This window comes from Pinus tabuliformis, chromosome 3_2 (genome assembly GCF_031772625.1).
Source record: "Pinus tabuliformis cultivar Carrire ecotype Pingquan chromosome 3_2, CPIR1, whole genome shotgun sequence".
Classification (NCBI taxonomy): Eukaryota; Viridiplantae; Streptophyta; class Pinopsida; order Pinales; family Pinaceae; genus Pinus; species Pinus tabuliformis.
Window position 1 is genome coordinate 608,923,112 of NC_142302.1, and position 23,991 is coordinate 608,947,102.

General features: G+C 42.1%; 1 protein-coding gene across 8 annotated transcripts in view; it reads right to left on the minus strand.

Annotated features, from left to right (window-relative positions):
• LOC149182086 (uncharacterized) overlaps positions 1-23,991 on the minus strand; it is a 511,265-nt gene that overhangs the window by 332,924 nt on the left and 154,350 nt on the right. For all 8 annotated transcript variants that reach the window (XR_016257052.1, XR_016257051.1, XM_089416746.1 and 5 more), the window contains exon 9: positions 5,328-5,369. Coding sequence is in view for 6 of the 8 variants with exons in the window: in XM_089416746.1 (XP_089272872.1) it covers positions 5,328-5,369 (42 nt within the window). In the remaining 2 variants the exon portion in view is untranslated. The remainder of the gene's footprint in view (positions 1-5,327; positions 5,370-23,991) is intronic.

Here is a 23,991-nt window from a genome sequence, read left to right on the forward strand (position 1 = left end):
ATTAAAAGAAGAAATTGATGAGCTTGGTCCTTCAAATGTAGTACATGTAATCACAGATGCAGCCCCTGTTTGCAAAGCAGTCAGTTTGATGGTTCAAAGCTAAGTTGCACGAAATGGGGAAACGGGTATGAGTTTCTGAAACGGGCACAAGTACGAAACATGACCCCCCCCCCCCCCCCCCCAAATTTTGGAAACGGGGAAATGTGATATATATATATATATATATATATATATATATATTGGAATTTGGGACATTTAAGAAATGTTATGTGCAATCATAAAGCATACATGATACATTATAATTTATTACATTTAAAGTTCAAACACTATGATTAAATTTACATCACATTTACTCATGAATGATCACATAATGAAAATAGCAATATCGGAATATCCAAAATCAACTTTTATTATATATCCAAATCTCATAATCAACCTTTATTATCTATATGAGGCTGCAAGTACAATAAAGACTATAAGGCTACAAGAACTATAAAGACAAAAGATCGCTGCTCTCTTCTCTTTTCTCCTTTGCTAAAATCGTCTGTCTCCAAGAGAATCGACTTGCTCAATTGTGTGATGAGGGAATGAGGCAAGAGTCTTTTTATAACTTGAGAGAGGCATCTAGAAGCATCCACAAGATATTTTATTCGCCCAAAAGAAATTAGAATTGAAAAAACAAAAACAAAAATAAAAGAAAAATTGCAATATGAAATGGAAACTCTGTCGTACAACCGGGAAACTCGTTTCTAGGACATGTACGCATTTCCGTTTTGTTTCCTGGCTGAAACAGACCTGGGGGCAATGTTTCCTGCAACATAGGTTCAAAGTCAATATAGGCATATCTTTTGGACTCCTTGTTGTGTACATGCCTTGAATAATGTCCTCAAAGACATTGGCAAAATATCTTGGATTGCAAAACTCATTTTAGCTGCAAGAGATGCACAAATGGACATTTGCAACCACCATGTCTCTTTAGCAATCTACAGGATGTATTCAAGGAAGAGGTTTTTGAAACCTACAGAAACAAGATATGCTACATAGTTCATTCTTCTTCAAGGTATGGTTGAGGTGCATGCATCCTTACAAGCCACTGTTGTTTCCCAAGAGTGGAATGCATGGTCTGAATCTAAATCCATGTAGGCAAAAAAGATAAGAGATCAGCTTCTCAATGATGATTGGTGGTCTGATTGTAAATATCTTGTTTCTTTCACAACTCCAATTGTGGAGTTGATTAGGTATGCAGATTCTAATTCCCCCACCCTTGGAGAACTTTATGGATGTATTGATAGCATGGTAAGCAAGATAAGGCACATCATTCAGGATAGAAACCCCTTTTTGGAGTTCTTCAATGAAATTCATAAGATAATAGGGAAGATATGGATCAAACTCAATACCTATCTTCACATGGTTGCTTTTGCCCTTAATCCAAAGTGGTATATGGAGAGACCAAACAGAGTTCTACCCATCGATGATGAAGAAGTGAAACAAGGCTTTCTTAATGCCATATGCAAAATCTATAGACCTAATGAAGCAAATGTAATGCGGGAACAATTTATTGATTTTGCTACCTTAAACCCTTCCAAATTCTCTCAAGATGCAAGGTTGGACATCAACATTTATGCACAAAAGAATCCCATTGGATGGTGAAGAATATATGGGGTGAAAGCCCAAGATCTTCGAAATCTTGCCTCACACTTGTTATCTTAGGTTTCTAATTCATCGGCAGCTGAAAGGAATTGGTCTACTTATAGTTTATTCACTTTGTTAAGAGGAATAGGCTTACCTCTAAGAGAGAAGAGAAATTGATTTATATGCATAGTAGTCTTCGACTTCCCTCAAGGAAGCTACCTGAGTATTTAGAGGGCCCTGCAGCAAGATGGGATGTTGATGTTGAGGATGCTTCTCAGATTGATGATAATGAGGATAATCCTTCACAAGATGCAAGTTTAGTTGGCATATCTTTGGGTAGCATCGCAGGTGATCTTGATATAGATGATGGCGATGATGGAATTAGAGTGCCTAGCAAGGCTCAAGGTTATATGGATAGTCTTCATGCCGAAGATTGCACTTTATGATCATCTTCAACTTTAGTCTTTAATGTTATGTTTTGGCCTTTGAGCATTTTTGGACCATGTATTACTTTGCCACTTTGGGCATTTGCCATTTTTTAACTATGTACTACATTGGGCGTGCTAGCAATATGAATATTAATATGATGAGTTCTTTGATTTTCACTATGTTTCTTAAATTCAAAAGTGTCCCTTGAATCATTTAGATTTTTATTTTTGAATTTGATATTCATATAATGAATTAAAATTTTAAATTGATTTTAATATTAAAATATATAGATTATTATATAAATTAAATAATTTAAAAAACATTTTTATTTTTTAATTTTTATTATTTTTATTATAAAATATTACTGCTCCCAATTAGTCGTTTCCTGGAAATTTTGGGGAAACCTCTAGCCGTTCCGGACAACCCTACCCAAGTTCCCAACGTTCCCACTTTCCAAAAACTCGTACAACATAGAAATAATGTAAAACAATAATAATAATAAATATTGATTAAGTAGTAACTAGTTAATGAAAAGGTATGTCCCTAAGGACATACCCATTGGTGAAGAGGTACCTGCCTAGGGCATATAAGCAGGACCTCACCTTCATTGTAATCATCTCATCAATTCTTTTATATATAATTCAATATACAATACTTGTCCTACAATGGATGTTTACGTCTTCCAATTGTTTTGAAGATTACTCCGTTGTGTATATGAACCTTGTTTGTTACACATCTATTACAAGTAAATACTACTGCGACTCCTCCCATCGGTGAAAATCTTAGAAGAGTAGAGGACTTAGGTCGCGGTGACAGTGGGGCCTCTGTCCCAGGAATTGTTGTGCCCTCTAGCTTTTGCCTATCCCTTATGCCTGCTAGTTGGTGCAGCAACAAGGAGATTTCAATGTTTCCATTTGATTCAATCATGTTTGAGGGTATGTAATTGGCAATTATCAAGAGCATGAAGCCCTTTATGTACCTTGATTTTAGTGGTATTGATTGTTGAAGTCCTCTACCATGGCCTTAACAAAAATGTACCCTTCACTCAAAGAAAAATAATTGGCTAGGCATGCTCAGCATTTTTTACCATATTATAAGGTTGAGAAGATGAACCCTTCACTCAAACGAAAATCATTGGTTAGGCATGTTAAATTTTTCAATTTCTACCATATTATAAGGTTGAGCAAGTTTGATGTCTTTGAGCTAGATATGTTTATGTAGTTCTTGTTGATGATCCCGTTTCTAGTAGTGGTTAATTAATGATGAGTTTGTTGAGTGATCATGTTGATAAGTGATTTATAGTAGGGCAATGGCCCAATAGCTTGTTGCATTGTTTTTGAACTCTAGAGTCCACATAGAGACTTATTGATTATGTATTTTGTTGTTGATAAATATTTTACTCTATGCCATTTCGATATATTCACCCTTACATGGCATACAAATGAGCAAACTTTGCATATTTTGTCTCTATTTCTAACGGTTTAAATCATGGTCTGAAATCTTTAAAATAAATTTTTCCACTGAAGATTAATTATTTTGTGTTTTTTTCATATCCAGTTCATCAAATCCAGTTTGATCCAGTTCGCTTCGAATCCCAGTTTGATCCAGTTCATTTCGAATCCCAGTTAGATAGGTGGCCGGTTCAAAACCCAGTTCTGGTTTTTAAAACTATATGTTTTCATACTTTCAGCACCTAATTCGGCATTCTGCATGGTTTTTTTAATATACATGCATCAAAATATATTAAAATACATATTATATCAAAAACAATCCCAAAAGTTTTTGAAAATTATGCGTTTTCTCCCACCCGTTGCTCCCAACAGCATAGATATAGCCGTCTTCCTTGAGCCTGCAGCCTTTTACATTCTCCTTTGCTGCTTGGCAAATTTCACAGGTATCAGCAATTCCAAGTATTTAAACTCAGCCACTGCATTCTCTATCCTATGGTTAGTCAAGCCAATGGAAATGCTCTACTGCTAATCTAGGTTTTAGATTAGACTGCTATTTTACTTACTTCCTGTTTCTTGCTTTTATAGAGGAGACACTTTAGAGCTCCTGCTTTGTGTATACATCATTGTACTTAAAACAGTGGCAATGACCTACTTCAATAGTCATTTGTTGGACATTAATATATTTATCTTATGTTCTATACATGAGAGTTGAAGCTCTGGAAACAGATGCTAGCAGACATCATGCTTATTTATACTCCATTGGCAACCACCGGTGCATCTATGGTGTTTTTACACATAAGCATTGCCCCAGAAACAAATAAATTTTCTTCCATTATGTTGCCTTCCTCTTTTCAGGGTACATTTCTGTCATCTATAACTTTTTTCAGCACTTTCATAGCTTAGAGAAAGTATCAACGGAGGAGCAGAATTGGTAATTTATGGAATTTCTGTTTAAAGTTCAAATCAAAAAGATATATTTTCAAATTGGCAAGGACAATTGAAGCCAATTTGCTAACAAATCCACCACCATTAAGACGAGTATGGAGAAAATGGAGATATTCCCATCAAGATGTTTGCATGTGACAAAATCATTGGAGGAGACACTTATGGGAGATTGACAACAAGCAGCTGAGTGATTTCTTCAAAACAAAGTGAATGATATGGTTGTTATACAATCAGAGATTTCTCAACGCATTCCTGGGCCATCTCTCGATCATTATTGAAGTATGTGGATCTCATAAAATTACTGAACTTTCTGATAACCTTCCCTTCATCATGCAAATCGTGGATACATTATGGACGTTGTGTGTCCACCCCTTCAAAGGGAATGTCAGTTCCCTAAGAGACATACTAAACAAAACAAGACAGGGAAAGTTTAAAATAAAAGTAGTGTTAAAATAAGTGGCCATTTGTATGACACCATTTTTAATTAAAGCCAACTTCGTCAAGATGGGTAGTTTATTCCTCAATGTAGACAAGAACTGTCCTGACATACAGGATTTTGAAGAAACGATGTATTTCTAATTACATAGCTGGACCTACCTTAGTAAGTCATAAAATAACAATGACTTAACAAACTTCATTACCAACAAAACACAGGAAAAGTACTTACATTAACATATTTTGAGGATTGGAAAAAGAAAAGTCAAGTTTCAAAAGCAAAATCCTGTTTGGTTTCAACTTGCATGAAATAGAAAGATGCTTAAATAAAAAGGCCAAACTCTTCAAAAGTCCAGTTCCCAACCCTATTAGATCATAAAATTAGGAAAACAACACAAATGCCTAAAGTGGTTTTCTTGATAACAACTGTAATACCTCGCTAAGATTAAGCTTCTCATGTAGATGTTGTATTAAAACCTGCAAACAAATGAAAAAACAGCCCCGGTGTTATAAGTTTATAACGTATGGCCAACATGTAAATAGCACATTACCTGCAGAAGCATTCATAAATGCACAAGCAATTATAAATTTTAAGGCTTAAAATCACACAAACTCCAAGAAATAAGCAGAACTGCCTCAATAATTGTATTAGATAAGCAACTCAAATTTTCAGGTCTGGTAAAACATAAAAGGCTAGGAGATGACTTGCATAACCCTACTGCTGACGTGTGGGAATGCTCTTTGAAATTGAACGTTAGAGAATCTATTGAAAATTACATCTTGTCCAATGCACATGAACTGTGCCAACCAAGTAGCCATCTAAGTCACCTGACACGGGGATTCGAGATTCGTAGGATATGGGATTCGAGATTCAGATTCGGACACGTTGACCCCCGGAAAAGGACACGTAGGATTCGTTATATATAATTTTATTAAAATATATATATATATTAAAAATTAGATATTTCTTACACAAATTCTCATTAATGATACAAATTCATTGATTTCAAACATAGATCTTCATCTAGATGTTAATTTAACTGTTCAGTGTTCACAAAGTAAGTTAGTAACATTATAGCAATTAGCATGCATTGTACATACAAAATTCAAATACATGTCACATAAAATGATAAATCATGATTCATAAATGAAAGACAACTTACAAGATAGTAAGATAAAGACACTAACAACTGTAGTTTTCTCATTAAGTCATCAAATCAAAATGTGTTACATAGGTAGTGCAATGCCAATGGCAAATAGAAATAGAAAATATAAAACTACAAGTATACAAGCCTCAAGGCAATAGGTAGCCCATGACTCATGAGTAAACAATCCTCATAGTCATGATCAGAATCAGCGTCAATGTCCTCATCATCATGGTCACCACTGCTCTCCTCTGCATCCTCCTCCTCCCTTGTATCCATAATCGCCTCTACATCTGCTGGTGTGGAGGATGACCCCTCTAAAATATCACCATCATCAAATCTAATAGGCTCTAGCACTGGATCATTGAGATCCATGTTGGCCAACGCCAACTCAACACTGTTGTCCAAACCCATATCATCAAGAAAGACATCCCACATCTTTGTCTTTCCCCTCAACCACTCTTCCCTCTACCTGTAAATAAGACGAAGGTTGGTGTGCACATACACCATTGTATCTGCTCAAGCCTGCTCTTCTTCACACTATACAAATTCCCATATGTGCTACAATTCCTCTCGCAACAAGAGGATGAAGTCACCTAAGAGAGGAGCCTCATGGCTAATTGCTGAAGAGGAGGGCTTGTTGCCCCATGATTTTCCCACCAAGAATAGGGCTTCTAAAACCCCCTGTCCCTAATCACATCATATACTGCAAATCGACCAGTGCCAGTGGAAAACTCTGCAAAGGCATCCCCCACCTCATCAAGGGATGCTCTATCCTGGAAAACCCCCCTGAATGCATCTTTCCTCCCCTGTGAGATTTCACCATCCATGTGAAGAGGGAATCCGCAGGAAGGTCCACCATTCAGCCACTCATCGTTGTAGTATTTTGGGCTCAATGAGTGAGCCAAACAATGTAAAGGTGTGTAATTCTTGTCCCATCTGCTAACAAGAATATCCTGTATAGTACCACAGAAGGCCTCTGGTGATGTCTCATACTCGGGGCACTCACTCTGTAGAATAATGCTCCTCACAGACTCAATCATGGAATCCCATCCCTCATAAACCTCTCCTAGGATGGGTTTGTTTGTATCTGCAAATTGAAGCAAAGAAATCATAGGTTCCATGATCTGAATAATTAGATCTACCCTCTCCCACCAAGCATCATCTAGCACTATGTCCTTCACTCTTTTAGAGGCTACTTGATCTGTCTTTCTCCAAAAAGACCAAAACTCAAAAATAACCATGGACTCAAGAGCGCTCTTGACTTCCCTCAACTTCTTCAACATCATGAATGAAGAGGCAAACCGTGTATCAGCAATCTTCAACAATGATAGATTGTTGTACTTCTTGTAGATAGTGAGGGCATTTGTATGATTTTGCACAAAGTTATGGATATGTCATGCATCCTCAATAATGTTACCAATCCAAAGCACATCGGAAGCAATGGATTTCAGTGCTAAGTTCAATGAATGGACAATGCAAGGTGTCCAAAACACTTGTGGATATTTAGCTTCCACAATCATGCCAGCAGCCTTGCAAACAGGTGCATTATCTGTAATGATTTGCACACAAGAATCAACACCTACATCTTCAATAACTTTAATAAATAACTCACCCATAAATTGTGCATCCTTGTATTCTCCAAGTGTATCCACTACTTTCAAGAAAACTCGACCATTCAAGGAAGACACCATGAAGTTGATGATTGGGTGTCGTGCTAGATTTGTCCATCCATCAGAAACAATGCTAACCCTAGATATTGGCATGATGCTTTAATAGTCTCAAGCATTTTTTGCACCTCTTTTTTTGCCTTCGTTAACAATGTGGTTCTAAGCTTCTCTGAACCAGGAGGCACATACCATGATGGAAACCCGTGAGTTAGAGCTCGACACATCTCAATAAATAGAGGTGAGCGTGCAACATTAAATGATATGAAGTTTTGATAGAAAAAGAAGGCAATGGTGAGATCGAGCTCTTCCCATTTCTCTTTTTTTTAAATATTGTTCATTGCACCAAGTGAAATCGATCTTCTTTTTGCTGCTTGTCCCCCAATAGAACTCTCAAGTGGAAACTTGTTGGTGCCTTTCCTCAAAAATGGAAGGGGGTCTTCATTCTTGGTTTTTCTTGATTTTGCAGCCACATTTGCCATACCAACAGTAAACTTTGTTTCCATTTCTTTCCTCTTTTGTAAAGGAACAGCTTTACAAAGCTCCAATTCCACAACCTAGTAAAGCCAACAAATGGCCTTTCACACGGTAATATGTGCTTTTGAAAGAAATGTGGCAAAAGTTGCATCTCCATTGCACATGCCTCCTCCCTTCCCCTTGGTGCTTGTCCCATCCTCTCTTGTGACATATTTCCACAAGGGATATTTCTTAATGTTGCCTTAGATCCTCCTCTTCCCTCAACATTACTTGCAACAGACTCTGATGATATTGGGGGAGGAGGGGTATCTCCAATGGAGACATTCTTCCCCTTCCTTTGCCCCCTAACTGCTCCCTTGATTGAGCCATGAATACTGTAAAAAAAATAAACAAAACATGCACAAATTTGTAAAAAAAATTCATATACAAACTGTTGTAATGGAAATGCAAAAAATAGAGATGAAATGCACTTACTTGGTGCTTGAATCTCCTTGTCGAACGCTCCACACCCTTAGCTCCTTGCTCCAAACCCTTAGCTCCTTGCCCACAGCTCAATGTATGCAAAACTGAAAGAGAGAAATGGTAAATGACTGATAGAACAGCGCTTTTTTATGCCCATGGGTTTCCCTTTTTTGGGATTCGAATCCCAAAATCATGACACGTTGTGTCCTAACGTCACACGTGCGAGATTTGATCATGTCCTGTTAGGACACGACGTGTCCCATTCTAGGATTCGAATCTCCACCGAATCTTGTCTGATTCGTGGGATTCGGACACGTAGCCCATTTCCAGCGAATCTGGTTTCATAGCTAGCCATGGATAACAAGAACTTAATGATAGATGCATTTGTTGATTTTTGGTAGCATCGGATGTAATCTAGCCATGAAAATTGGTGGAGAGGCTAAGGCACATGAGATCTCCAAGACCCAGAAATCGTTTGGAGAAATTCCACCCGGATGAAAAGATATTAAAATAATTAATATTTTTAATGAGACACTAAGTCTAAACTTAGGAAAATTAAAATATTAATGTGTATTAATATAATATGAGTGAGAAAGTTCTAAATAACGAAGATCAAGCCAGATCTAATCTTAGCCATTGATTAGGGACATAATCCCGGCTATTGAATCGTCAACGGGAAAATTATAAGAGAAGGCTTGAGGGTCAGTTGGAGGTACACCAAGTTGATCAAAAATTCGATTTTCTGGGGCAGGGTTTGCTGAGAAATTGAGTTAGTGATCTGTTGCAGTGAGGGACAGTTCGGCAGAAAGCTAAGAATACATAGCAGAGAGGCAGAGAGAGTGCCAGAGAGACAGCGCAGAGCCTTGGAAGGCTGATGCAAAGGCAACCAGGACTGACGCGGAGGTTGAGGAGCCAGTGCAGAGCCTTGGAAAGCTGATGCGGAGGTAGCGAGGGTTGACTGCGGAGGCTGAGGAGCCAGCGTAGAAGACGCAAAGGGCCAAGAGGCTAACACAAAGGCAGCAGAGGCTGATGCAGGCAACGTAGAGGGCTGTAGAGCTGACGTTGGGCTGGAGAGGCAACATTGAGGAATTTTTGTGGGGCAGACTGAGAGATAGATAGCTCACGCAGAGTCGTAGAGGGTGATGCAGTCTTTGGAGGGTGACGCAGTTCCTGAGGGTCGCTTGAGGCAGCTTTCGTTGTCCAGCTAAGGGAGCAGTCGAAGTCACTATGAGGCTATTCATCCAGTTGTTGATTAGCCGAAATATCTGTCTCCGAAAACAGGTACTTCTGCCAAGGAAAATCTCTGAAGGGTGAGCCATTTTTGGCACCCTAGTTGTATTCAGAAAACTGCATAATAATAAAACTCTCAAATCTGCTACACCGGTTTTCCCACATTGGGTTTTTCCGAGAATGATTGTCCAAAAATAACGGTGTCCCTTGTGTTGTCTCAGTTATTTCAGTTGTTGATCTGTATATGTGTGAAGGTTGCATTTGTGTTTATTTCAGTATTTATATTAATAAATAATTTGTTAATTAAAAGAACAAGTAGGAGATAATAAACCAGATAATGCAGTAGGGATTTCTGATGTGTCAGACTTAGAAATTTCCACATGGTATCAGAGGATTGTAGATCACAGGAGGACTGAAGACACCAACAGAAATCTGAAATTTGCAGCAGAAGCAGTTGTCCCGAGAGACAGCGTTGTTCCTGAGCAGAAGCAGCAAGAGAAGAAGTGACGCAGAGCCTGCGTCATCATTTCGAGCCAAGGAAAGGGCCAGTGCAGAGGCAGAGAGAGGCAAAAGAGGCTCACAAAGAGCCACGTCATCCTGCTCAACCAGGTAGGATTGACGCAATTAGCAGGAAGGGCAGATTTAGCCTTTGTCAGGATTGTGCAAAAGCTTGAAAGGCTCAGTTTCTTCAGTTGTTGGGGCTTGGGGAGCTGTGGGCAGATTGTGATTTGAGGAGTTGGTGGGACGTTGTTTCTGTCAATACAGAACAATGTCTAAGGAGACGGAACCAAGGTAGAGGGAATCACTACCTCGACGGATTTCTAGCCAAGGAATCCAAATCCGTGTTGCAGCGGCAAAGGAGGATTGGAGAGGAGTAGTTCAACAATTGGCAGGAGGATTTCTAGGAGGGAAGTCAAGACTCAGAGGGAGTCTAGAAGAGGAGCAGAGATGGAAGTCAATGAATTGAGGAATCAAGACAGACTGGACAAAGCTTCTAATCTTGTCATTTCAAAGGCCAGGATCCTGGCAATCCTAGACAGACATCGCATCAAGGACTAGCCTTGAAAACCGTAGCAATCCTAGTTGACCCGAATGCTAATGAGAAGTATGAGGAGGCCGAGGCGAAGGCAAGATTCTTGATCCTAGACGGGGTCAAAGATCATGTCATACCACATATTGATGAGAAGAACACAACAAGGGAGATGTGGGAGGCGCTGACCACCTTATACCAGGGCTCTTCCGTGCAGCAGAAGATGTTATTGGAGAATCAGCTGCAGTCATATCAGAATCAGAAGGGAGAGCAGATAGATCCATTCCTTCTCAGGTTGCAGGAAATTCGTGACCACCTTACTTCCGTGGGGTCTACACCGGATCCAGAGTTTATGGTCAGGGCAGCCCTGAATGCAGTCTCCGAGGAGTGGGAGACATTTGTCCAAAGTATTTTGGGCAGGGATACTCTTCCCAGTTGGGACGAGATGTGGGCAGCTCTTCGCCAATAAGAGATCAGGAGGATGACCAAGGCGAGGAGTAGTGGCAAGGGAGGTCGAATCAAGAAATAGGAGGAAGAGGATGCGGCTCTAACATCTGCAAGACAACAATGGAAGATGAAGAAAAAGGACAGCTCCAAGGTTAAGTGCTTCCATTGTGGGGAGCTGGGACATTATGCATCCTAGTGTCCCAGGAAGAAAAACAAGGGAGAGGCTTATGATTCAAAGGCAGCTCCAGCTAAGGCGGAAAAAAACGTCGAGACTGATGACAATTGTGCCATGAGTGCTCATGCACCTCTAGAGAAAAGGTGGGGAGACATCGAGTTGTAGTCAAGAGGACTGCATACTAAGGGCAGGATCCTTGAGGTGCCCAAACTCTTGGATTACATCCACCTACAGGAGCCCTTAACGACAATAGCATGATGACAGGTGTCGGGTGGAGCAAAGTGGTGTGGAGCAGCAAGGCAGGGCTAGAGTGCAGAAGTCTATAGCAGCATAGTAGAGGTTGCAGTAGTGTGAGAGGCACAAAAGAGGTTGCAGTAGCGTAGTGGTAGCAGAGGAAGCACATGATAGCAACAGAGGTAGCTTCAACATCACGAGGCTTCCAGACTGACCGGGATGTCAGTGGTTGGGAGAAGTCAGTTACTTACTTCTCGGTAATTGAGTTGCAGTGCAGTAATTAGCAGTGGCAGTGCTATGGGCAGCATGATGCAGCATGTTGAGAGGGAGTTGCAGTACAGATGTGGCAGTGGCAGTGTCATGGGCGGCAGTATACAAAGCATCATTGCAATAGATGTGAGGCAACATGCCAAGCATCAGCACAGGTACCAATGCGGAGGATCAATGTGATGTTTCTATGGTGAACCATTACTAAAGCACATTCCTCGCTAAGAGGGAGTGTTGATTTTTGATAGCATCGGATTTGCTCTAGCTATGAAAATTGGTGGAGAGGCTAAGGCACATGAGATCTCCAAGACCAAGAAATCATTCGGAGAAATTCCACTCGTATGAAGAGATATTAAAATAATTAATATTTTTAATGAGACCTTAAGTCTAAACTTAGGAAAATTAAAATATTAATGTGTATTAATATAATATGGGTGAGAATATTTGAAGGACTTGTGGAACGATGGCAGAGAGAACTAGGTGCACGGTAGGTTAGGGTTTCAGGGTTCCACGGCCCTGCCCTGATAAAAACTATTATAGCCAAACCAAACAAAGGCCTGCAACTTGACTGTGACCGCAGTTGAGATAGTGATGAGTGGTATGATAGGGGGGGAGAGATCCCCTCCTATAGGAATGTAGAAACAGGCGAATCGAGCCAGCACAAAGCCACAAGCGGGAATGGGGGAAAGGTAAATGAATCCCGGTTTTGGGAGCCAAATGGCAAGCGGGCTTGGGAGGAAGATGTCTGCCAAGAGCTGCAAAAAAAACTAGATTCGTTATCCCGAACAATAAGCTGAAAGAGTATCAAAGGTACATGAAGGACCATGCCCTCATCTGCAAGTTCATAGGGGCATGGTCAACAAAGAAAGAACTGATAAAATGGATCCAACAACGATGGCAGCCAAAAGGGCACACAGATCTCAAGCTAGGGGTGAAAGGATTCTTCACAGTGATCTTCAAATCTGGAAGACAAAGAGAGGATTTTTGAAGATGGACCATACTTCTTTAACAATGTTGGACTCTTCATCAGGCATTGGGAAGAATGCTACAACCCTGACCAAGAGAAACTACTAGCTGCCCCAATATGGGTTCGGCTATTTGGCTTACCAATGGACTTCTGGGATCCAGAGATACTAGAAGGCATTGGAAACTCGATCGACACCTTTGTTAAGGTGGCAGACTCGACAAGGAAAGGTAGATATACCTCCTACGCCAGAATCTGTGTCTATATGAATATAACGGAACCACTTCCAGATTACATAGAGTTGGAATACCACGATGAGGTATGGCCACAACTGATCGATTATGAGCACATCCCATTTCGGTGCCGCAGATGCCATGAATATGGCCACTTGTTCCGGGCATGCCCCCTTAACCAGACAGACAACCACCTGGTGGATGAAAGGGTTGGGGAATCGATGGCGAAAGTGGATGGAGATGGGTTTAAAGAGGTGCAAAGGAGGAAAAGAACCCCGAGACAGCCAGGGAATCATAAAGCAAACCAAGCAGAGAAGGAACAAAGGCCACAAAACCACTTTTCGGTCTTACAGGAAGAAGACATGGGTGCGAACACGGGCAACATCTCACCAGAAAAGGAAAGCCAAAAAGACAAGGGAATAGAAGGCAAAAAAAAGAAGGAAATGGCAACTGAGACAGAGCAAGGACCGGAGGACAACATGCAAATGGTGGAACAAACCCTAATGGAGATTGACAACCAGAAAGAAGACCTAAGTGCAGAAGAACAAGTCATGAAGCGACTATTACAGGAATGGAGACATTTGGATGAAAGATTCATCCCGGAAGATTAGAAGCAACTCTATAAAGAGACCTTCCAACGATATAGAGACAAGCAGGGCTCAGCGATAATAAGCCAACCTGAACATTTAGGGGCCCAAGCCAACCAAGGACAAGAGACGGGAACACAAGGAAAATGGGGTAAAAAAAGAGGCAAGAGAACGATGAATGAATCCATACAAATGGTCGAGGAATTGTTGGTGAACTTGGGAAGAGTAGTGCCATTGTCGGAGGTTTTCCACCAACCGCTAAAACTGTTAAAATGATTATTACAACCTGGAACATTAGAGGCCTCAATAGCAGAGGCAAACAGAGGTACCTTAAGGAGAGGTTGAAAAAAGATAAGCCAAGCATTATGATAATACAGGAAACCAAAATCAATGAAAGAAAGTTAAAAGAAATAATGGAACACTTCAAGCCAGAATACCAAGTCATGGCCTAGGATGCTAATGGGAGTGCAGGAGGATTAGCGATTCTCTGGAATCTGACAGAAGTTTGGTTTGAATACTGGGTAAGCATACCACGAATTCTCACAGGCAAATTTCAAAATTTAGGATCCAGTGAATGGGTCCTGCTTTCAAGGGTGTATGGACCTCATATTCCGAGAGAAAGAGGAGCCTTCCTACAAAAGTTGGGAGACCTGAGAAATTTATACCCAGATGACTTATGGGTAGTAGGGGGGGACTTCAACATGATCACGACCCTAGGGGAAAAAAAGGGAGGAATGAGAAGAACAGATGCAGATATGGAAGCCTTCAGTGAAACCATTACAAATTTACGCCTAGTGGATATACCCACAATCAATGGGAGTCATACCTAGAATAATAGACGAGGGGTTCACCAAATAGCATGCCGCCTAGACAGATTCCTAATCTCAGAACATCTGATGAGCAAAGATATCTTCATAGAAGCATCGATACTCCCATGTATGGGGTCGAACCACTGGCCAGTCCGCCTGGAAGTGGATCTAAAAGATAAACCCAAGAACCAGCCCTTTAGGTTTGAATCTTTCTGGCTCAGAGACCCTAGTCTCCTAAAAAAAATTGAAGAATGGTGGACATAAAGTGTTCAACAGGGCAGGAACAGGATGCACACCTTCCAATTGAAGCTAAAAGAACTAAAAAAGAAGCTCAGGAAGTGGAATAAGGAGGAGTTCGGGCATATTATCAAGGATCAAATCAAACTCAGCAAGCATATGGCGACCGTCCAACAAAAAATGATACAAGAAGGAAGGTCGGAAGACCTGGTGCGGGAGGAAGGATTATTGATTAACAAGATAGAGGAAAGAAGACAACAGGAGGAAATCCTCTGGAAGCAAAAATCACTCGTAAAGTGTTTGAGGGAAGGAGAACGAAACACGAGATTCTTCCATAAAGCCATGGTACATCATCGACAGCATAACTGAAGTTATTCCCTTAAAGACGCAGAAGGACAACGCAAAATACAGCATGAAGAAATGGAAGGCCTTCTGGTTAACCACTTCAAAGATCTGCTCATGGAGAACTCTAACAACAGAACAGAAGCCATCCAAAGAATCACGCAACACATCCCCAATCTGATAACTAATGACCAAAATATGGCCCTGATGCGAGCTGTCTCCAAAGAAGAAGTAGAAGAGATAGTAAAAGGATTGCAGAAGAACAAAGCCCCTGGCCCAGATGGATTCACTGTTGAGTTCTACCAAGCCACTTGGCCATTCATGGGGCAGGACATCCTTGAGGTTGTGGAGGAATCAAGATGTAATCAAAAGGTATGCCCAAGTCTCAATTCTACTTTTATTGCTTTGATTCCTAAGTCTGCTAAGTCTGATGATCCTCAAGGATTTAGGCCTATTGCCCTGTGTAATGTCATCTACAAGATTATCGCCACTCTAGTTGTCAAACACCTGAAACCCCTTCTTCCCAGTCTCATTTCTCCTAAACAAACTAGATTTGTAAAAGGCCGTCAAATCCTTGATGGCTTTATTTCGTCCCAAGAGGTAGTCCACTCCCTTAAGTCCTAGAAGATCCCGAGCATGATGATAAAGTTGGACCTATCCAAAGCATATGACAGACTCAACTGGGGATATCTATCGAGCATTCTCAAAGCCTACAGCTTTGCCCAAAGATGGATCAACTGGATCTCAACCATGATATCCTCCCCAGTCTTCTCCATCTCGTTGAATGGAAACCCCACTTCGACCTTCAACCCATCCCGAGGGCCGAGACAAGGGAACCCAATCTCGCCCTTCTTGTTCATCCTAGCAGTGGACACGCTGGACTGGAATATAAAACAGAAGGTTAGCACCTCCCAGCTCCAAGGGCTAAGAATATGGGGGAATGACATTTCTATCACCCACCAGCAATTCATGGACGACATTATGCTCTTCTGTCAAGCCACCCTGAAGGAAGCTCAAAGCATAAGGGATATCCTTAACACCTTTATGGAAGCCTCGGGAACCAAGATTAATAATGACAAATCCTATATTTTCTTTTTCAACACCCAAGGAAATGTTAAGAACTAAAGTCCATACCAAAAGTGTTCCCCTTTAGGGTTAAGAAAATTTCATACCCATTTTTTGAGAGACACTCCAACCCCCGATTGGGTTGGGGGCAGGTCGCACCATCAGGCCCACCTGTGATCTTGGCCATGTGGTGGAGCCACTACCCTGATGCAATGTGGCCTAGCGCCCTAACGTGAGACCTAGCCAAAATCCTTGGTTTCAGCACTAGTAGCCTACCATCCAAATACCTGGGTATGTTGCTCTCTGATAACCCTCTAAGAAATAATTGTTGGCAAAACATTCTTCAAAAGTTACAAGGCAAACTCAATTGCTGGACCTTCAGATCTCTAAATATCGCGGGCAGAACAGTCCAGTACTCTAGTCGATCCCTATATACCAACTATCTGGAATGGCAGCCCCAAAAGGAGCATGTTCCAAGATGGTAGACATATTTAAAAAATTCCTATGGGGAGGAGCCCAACAGATCAGGAAATGGGCACTGGTGTCGTGGCAGGGCCTAATCAAGAAGAAAGAGGAAGGTGGACTAGGTCTCAGAGACCCATACCTCCTGAACCAAACCATGGGAGCAAAACTATGGTGGCGATGGATGGGTGGGGGAGCAGATCTATGGAAACAAATATGGACTCGTAAGTATAACATGCCTGTGAGAACTGAGGATATCCTCAAATATCAAGACCCTCCCAAGGGTTCTACAGTGTGGAATTTGGCAGCCCATAATAGACACCTTATCCAACAGCATGCCTTCTGGGAGGTTCGCAATGACAAAACAGCTCGATTCTGGATGGAATCATGGTAGCAAAGAGGGAAAATGGTGGAAAGACCGTAACTCAAGGAAATATATAAGCAACCAGGGATAGCAATATGCATGTGGTGAACCAGTACTGGAAGGAAGAACAGGGTGCAGAAAGTTGGAGAAGATGGAAGACAAGAGAGGATTGGGAACAGACGCCAAAAACAGATCAATGGGCCAACCTAGACAAAGAACTAAGGACAAGGCAGATAATGATCCGTCAAAACCCGAACATTTTGAGATGGGGCTACACTACTAAAGGAACCTTCACCATAAGTGAAGCCTATGATATCCAAGCTTGACAAGAACAGGAAGGGCAAGACATCTTATGGAAAAAAGTCTGGAAAGGTGGGTGGTGGCCAAAGGTAACCCACTTCCTCTGGATGGTTAGTAAAGGATGCATATTGACCTGGGATCAGTTGCAGAAACGAGGCTTCCAGGGGCCCTCCTTCTGTTGGCTATGCCACCAACACTGGGAAGACATGGAACATATCCTCAACAATTGCCAGTTTGCGGAACAGAAATGGAGACAAATGCAAGGAGTTTTTGAAAGGATGGACAGAGACCAAAACAATATTAAAGGAACAATCCTACTGTGGTGAAATCATATCTATTCCAGCCCTGTAGTAAACCGGGCTTGGAGCCTAGGCCTAGGATTCACCCTCTGGGCCATATGGAAGGAGAGAAACCATAGAATTTTCAAGAACAAAGCAACTTCACAGGAAAAAGTATGGGAAGGTATTGTCCAGAACATAAGGGAAACAATCTTGGCAGAACCATGGCACAAAGAGGACTAGCAAGTGCCGCCCCAAGAAGCCCAAATCTTACAAAAGCTAAACCTAGCACCAGGGATGATTGACACCAAAGCATGGAAGACAAGCAACGTGGGCATGACTCTAGGTCCCATTTTACCCCCTCGAAAGAAGGGTTCATAAAACTTAACTTCGATGGGGCCTCCAAAGGAAACCCGGGAGAGGCAGGCCTTGGTGGCCTCTTTAGAGACTCCCAGGCTCACACCCGTCTCATCTATGCAGAAAGCTATGGGATTGCCAGTAACAACGAGGCGGAGTTTGCTACAGTACAACAAGGCCTCTTAATCGTTGTCAGAATGGGTTACAGAAACTTGGAAGTGGAAGGGGACTCAAGCTTGGTAATAAATACAGTGGCAAAATTAAACAATGGCACTAAGTGGGACAAACTTAGCTAGAGCTGGAGGACTGCAAGACTGATCTAGGAGATAGGAGAAATCATCCCCAAATTTGACTACATACAGGTCAAACATGTCCGAAGAGATGGAAACAAGGAGGTCGACTTCCTGGCTAACTGGGGGTGTAACCATCAGCAGGATCAGATGGAAAAGCAATGGCCAGTTCGACCATGGGATACAACTTTTGAAACCCTGGAGGCAATTCTGGCCCAAGACCTCAAACAGAGCCAGGAAAGCTAAAGCCAGGCAATCCAAGCTCCCAATCGGGATGCGATACGTTGTCAAAGGCGACAGGTTGGGATGTGATATGGGATGAAAAAAATCATAACAACCGTCGTCCCCCACATGCTCAAGGTAGGGGGTGCGGTGTCCTTTGATATGAATGCATTGATGATGGGTTGGCAAGGTGGCGTAGGAAGGAATAAGAAAGGGTGGCAGAGAAGGTTAAGGCATTCGACGTGCAGGGTAAGAGAGAGCAGCTGTGGAGATGGGAGGCGACTAAGCGTTGGGGAGGGGCGAAGGCAAGCAAGGAACCTTGGCTGCGAACAAGAAATGGTCTCCTGGTATGTAATTTGGTCTTGCTCCTGTATCAATTCCATGATCTAGTTGGGCTCCTGTATCAATTCCATGATCTGGTTGGGGTTTTGTTGGGGGGAAGGAAGGGGCAAGAGGTCGTCTCAATGGGGAGTAGCATTGTATGGGAGGAACTAGGGGAGGAAAGGGGGTGCCATGGCCGGGAGGAAAGGGAGTGCCATGGCCTGGTTCTGTTTTCTATTTTTATCCCATTCAAACCAGAATCCTAGCAATGGCATTGGCAATTGCAGGCTGAGAAGATATGCGGGACTATATTTAATTGCTCAGACCAGGGGAATAGGGGACAGTGGGGTTGCCATTCCTGGGGAGCTAGGTGCTGAAGGGAGAGGCATGATAAAGCTGAGGGCAGGGGGCCGAGATTTCAGCCACAGCAATAGAACACTAAGAAAACCCTGGGCAACTGGGCACCTGCATGGCATTAAGGGCATAGCTAGGGACCCTGGGCAGGACAGAGGGGCAAGCAAAACCATGGCTGGCATCTACTGGCTGAGGGTGCTGAAAGCAGGTATAAATGCAAGTGTCGAGCTAGGCTCCGGACGAGCCTGAGGGCTTGGTTCCAGATGCAACGGGACGACCGGCAATTGAACCATAGCGAGGGGGAGGGGTACTATGAGGAGCCCCAGGAGACGAGTCAGAAACCCAATTCCCTTGTCTGCCTATAGGCTCTGGGCTACCTTAACTCTCAGATGATGAAGCATGGAAGAGAGGCATTGTATGAACAGCAACAATGGGATGATGAGCATGGGTTGATGGACCTAACTTTGTTTGACTGTCCACAGGACATCACTGCACAGATTATGACTCGAGCAGCAAGAGGGCGTGGTCGAAGAAGGAGAGGCCCGGCCCATCGGGCAGACAAGGGGTCGAGCACGTCGGAAGCTCGTAGGGGCCGTAAGCCTGTCGAGCACCTCATAGCAGAGGCAGCAGCGACATACCGAGATGAGATGGATTTGGGAATTCGAAAGTTGATTGAAGATTGGAAAGTGGAGATAAAGCAGGAAAGTGAACCAGAGGAAGAGATCGACAATTGGACGACAATGGTTCCAAATCCAAGGAATACCCGTGGTAGAATTACTCAGTTTAAACACACCCTTTACTTGTATTTCTTAATGAAAAGTCTTCTTGGAAAAGCGATGGAACAAATCTCTGTGGGGATGGCGGTAACAGTGCAGGGCTTGCCAAGTTATAAAAAAGACATGGAAAAAATCCTCTTTCAGTTGCACAAACAGGACATCAGGATGGATCAAATCGACTGCCACATCCCTTGCATCCTAGAGTTGTATGGAATGCCAGGGGCAACTGCTGAAGATCCTGCTCTTGTAGCCTCTGTCTTCGATGAGCAGAAAGAGCAGAAAGACTAGATTCCTCATTCTAAGTTTTTCTCTATGCGGTTAGCTTTTAAGTTTCCTGTTGCATATGCTAGTTTTTATAGTTATGTAGTATTTGGACATGAGATTGAGACTTATCTAGCTTGGCTAGAAAGACAGAAGCAATTTTGTTTTTGGATAGTGTATAATGTTGACCGGTGACCAACAGACTTGGTTTCCCCTCAGGGCAAGTTGAGGCCACCCGGTCAATCTGTGTGGTGTAAATTTGCCTAATATATAATAGAAAATGGATGGATCTGCCAAGCTTAACAAAAAAAATATATAATATGGGTGAGAAAGTTCTAAATAACGAGGATCAAGCCAGGTCTAATCTTAGTCGTTGATTAGGGACTTAATCGTAAACGTTGAATCGTCAACAGGAAAAGTATAAGAGGAGGCTTGAGGGTCAGTTGGAGATACAGCAAGTTGATCAAGAATTCGATTTTTTGGGGCAGGGTTTGCTGAGAAATCGAGTTAGTGATCTGTTCCAGCGAGGGGCAGTTCGGCAGAAGGCCGAGAATACATAGCAGAGAGGCAGAGAGAGTGCCAGAGAGACAGCACAGAGCCTTGGAAGGCTAACGCAGAGGCAGCCAAGATAGACGCAGAGGCAACCAGGATAGACGCAGAGGCTAAGGAGGCCAGCGCAGAGGACGCAGAGGGCCAAGAGGTTGACACAAAGGCAACAGAGACTGACGCAGGCAGCACAGAGGATGCAACGGGCCAAGAGGTTGAGACAAAGGCAGCAAAGACTGATGCAAGCAGCGTAGAGGGCTGCAGAGCTAACGCTGGGCTAAAGAGGCAAAGCTGAGGAATTTTCGTGGGGCAGACTGAGAGGTGGTTAGTTGACGCAGGTCCGTAGAGGGTGACGTAGTCTCTAGAGGGTGACACAATTCCTGAGGGTAGCTTGGAGCAGCTTTCGTTGTCCAGCTAAGAGCAATCGAAGTCATTGTGAGGCTATTCATCCGGTTGTTGATTAGCCGGAATATCTATCTCCGAAGAAAGGTACTTTTGCCAAGGAAAACCTCTAAAGGGTGAGCCATTTCTGGTACCCTAGTTGTATTCAGAAAATTGCATAATAATAAAACTCTCATATCTGTTGCATCGGTTTTCCCACATTGGGTTTTTCCGGGGATGATTGTCCAAAAATAATGGTGTCCCTTGTGTTGTCTTAGTTATTTCAGTTGTTGATTTGTATATGTGTGAAGGCTGCATTTGTATTTATTTCGGTATTTATATTGATAAGTATCTTGTTAATTGAAAGAACAAGTAGAAGATAATAAACCAGATAATGCAATAGGGATTTCTGATGTGTCAGACTTAGAAATTTCCACAGCATTTATTAGCAATTACAGGATTTCCTTTTATAAGTAAAAAGAAACTATATTACCAATACAATAATACAGTACAAAATGGGATGGTATTACCAATTCCCAGAAGTTTTACAAACTGGAATAACTAGAAAAAAAATTGAAGATTAAGTGCATCTTGCTTTTCAATTGATAACATTTTTAAAGCTAATAATACAAAATCTGAAATAAGATTACTAAGAAACAGCACCAAGTATTTTATCAAGGAGGGTCTGAGACAAAAATCAACTAAAAACTATCCTAATGTTTGCAAGAAATCCACTTGTAGTTTCCAGTCCCTCTTCATTTTGGGGAATGTCTTAATGACATAATATAAGTTGAAACTCATGCCCAAAATAAATTTTTGTTGAGAAGAGAGGTCAAAAATTTGTTTTCACATTTGAAACAACAAGACAAAGAAGGTCTCAGAATGGTTGGCCTCTACTCCACCTTATTTTCTTTTGTATCATGTCTGTTCTCTGTCCATCTCCTCAGGATTAATATGCCTCACCAATGCATCTGTGGATAGTCTAGTATTTGATTGGCCATTGATTCTATCAATGTATAGTGATATGCTTTTCTCAGTATTAAAAAAAGCAGTTGTTGCCAAATTTTACTCCCATCTCTTTTTCCAATGCATCCATCATTAGCTCTTGTGCTTGTTCTATATTTAGGGAATTCTGCTTTTTCATCCATCATTAAGGCTTTGGTTTATCTTCTGACAGAATTTCCTGAAAGCCTATCCTATTTATTTTCTCCTCTTGATCTAGGTTGCACTGTAACAGATACAAAAATAGATATGGAAACATGTGGGTACACATTGTTGGAATTTCTAAGTCTAACCCGTTAGAAAACCTTCATGTACTTTCTGATTTATTCCTACCTACTTGTTCTGTTAATTAACAAATTATTTACCATGTAAATACTGAAAATAAATACAAATACATGCTCAACACATTACAAATCATCAACTGAAGGAAACAAAACAAACACACAAGTGACACCATTGTTTTTGGACCAATGTCCCCGGAAAAACCCAATGTGGGAAAATTGGTGCAGCTATCTGAGGGTTTTATTATTATGCAATTTCTGAATACAATCTAGGTGCCAAAACCGGCGCACCCAACAGAGAATAATTTCGGAAATAGCAACTCTCCTTTGGAGACAGATGCTCCGCCTGAAACCCCGAATAAACCCTCTGGCAGCTCCTCAGCTCCAATCTGCCGCATGAAAAACCCCTGCGTCAACCTCTTCTGCCCTCTGCGTCAGCTTTCCCAGCAGTTCCGGCTTTTGCCCTCTTTGTCAGCTTTCCCGGCAGTTCCGGCTGTTCCCACAGTTCCCAACAATTCCGGCTGTTCCGGACAGTTCCGGCTTTTGCCCTCTGCGTTAGCTTTCCCAGTTGCTCCGGCAATTCCCGGCAGTTCCGATTGTTCCCGACAGTTCTAGCTTCTACCCTCTGCTTCAGCGTTCTCCGTTGCTGCGCTGATCCTCCTGACACTATCTCTACATCTCTACTTCTGTATTCACTGCCCCTTAGCTGCAACTCCAGATCACTCCCTCAACTTTCTCAGCAAACCCAGCCCCAGAAGTCGAAATCTTGATCTCTTGGTGTGTTCTCTAAGTGACCCTCAAGCCTCCTCTTATACTTTTCTCGTTGACTAATCAATGGCCGAGATTAAGTCCCTAATCAATGGCTAAGATTAGATCTGGCTTTATCCATGACTCTTGGACCATTCTAACACAGTTTTATATTAATTCACAGTAATATTTTATTCTCCCTAGACTTAGGACTCCATTAAAAATATTAATTATTTTAATATCTCCCACACTGTTTAGAATCTGCCCAAACCCTTTCTGGGTATTGGAGATCTCATGTGCCTTAGACTCTCCACCAATTTTCGTGGCTAGAGCACATTCGATGCTACCCCAAATCAACACTCCCTCTTAGCGAGGACTGTGCTCTAGGAATACTCCTCACTGAGTATCACCTTGATCATTCAGCATCATTCCCTGTGTTGATGCTAGGCCTGTTGCCCATCATCTGCACTGCATCATCCTGTACTGCTACCCATGGCCCTGCCACTGCCACTGTTGCATCCGTACTGCAACTCCCTCTGCATCTGTGTTGCGGCCCATGGCCCTGCCACTGCCACTATTGCATCTGCACTGCAACCACTCTCATCATGTTGCATCATGCTACCCATAGCACTACCACTACTAACTGTTGCACTCCAACTCAGTTACTGAGAAGTAAGTAATCAATCTCCCAACTCTGACATCTCTGTTAGGCTAGAGACATCCTCGATGTTGAAACTCCCTCTATCGCTGACAAGTCCTCCCTCTCTAACCTCTGCATCATTGCAA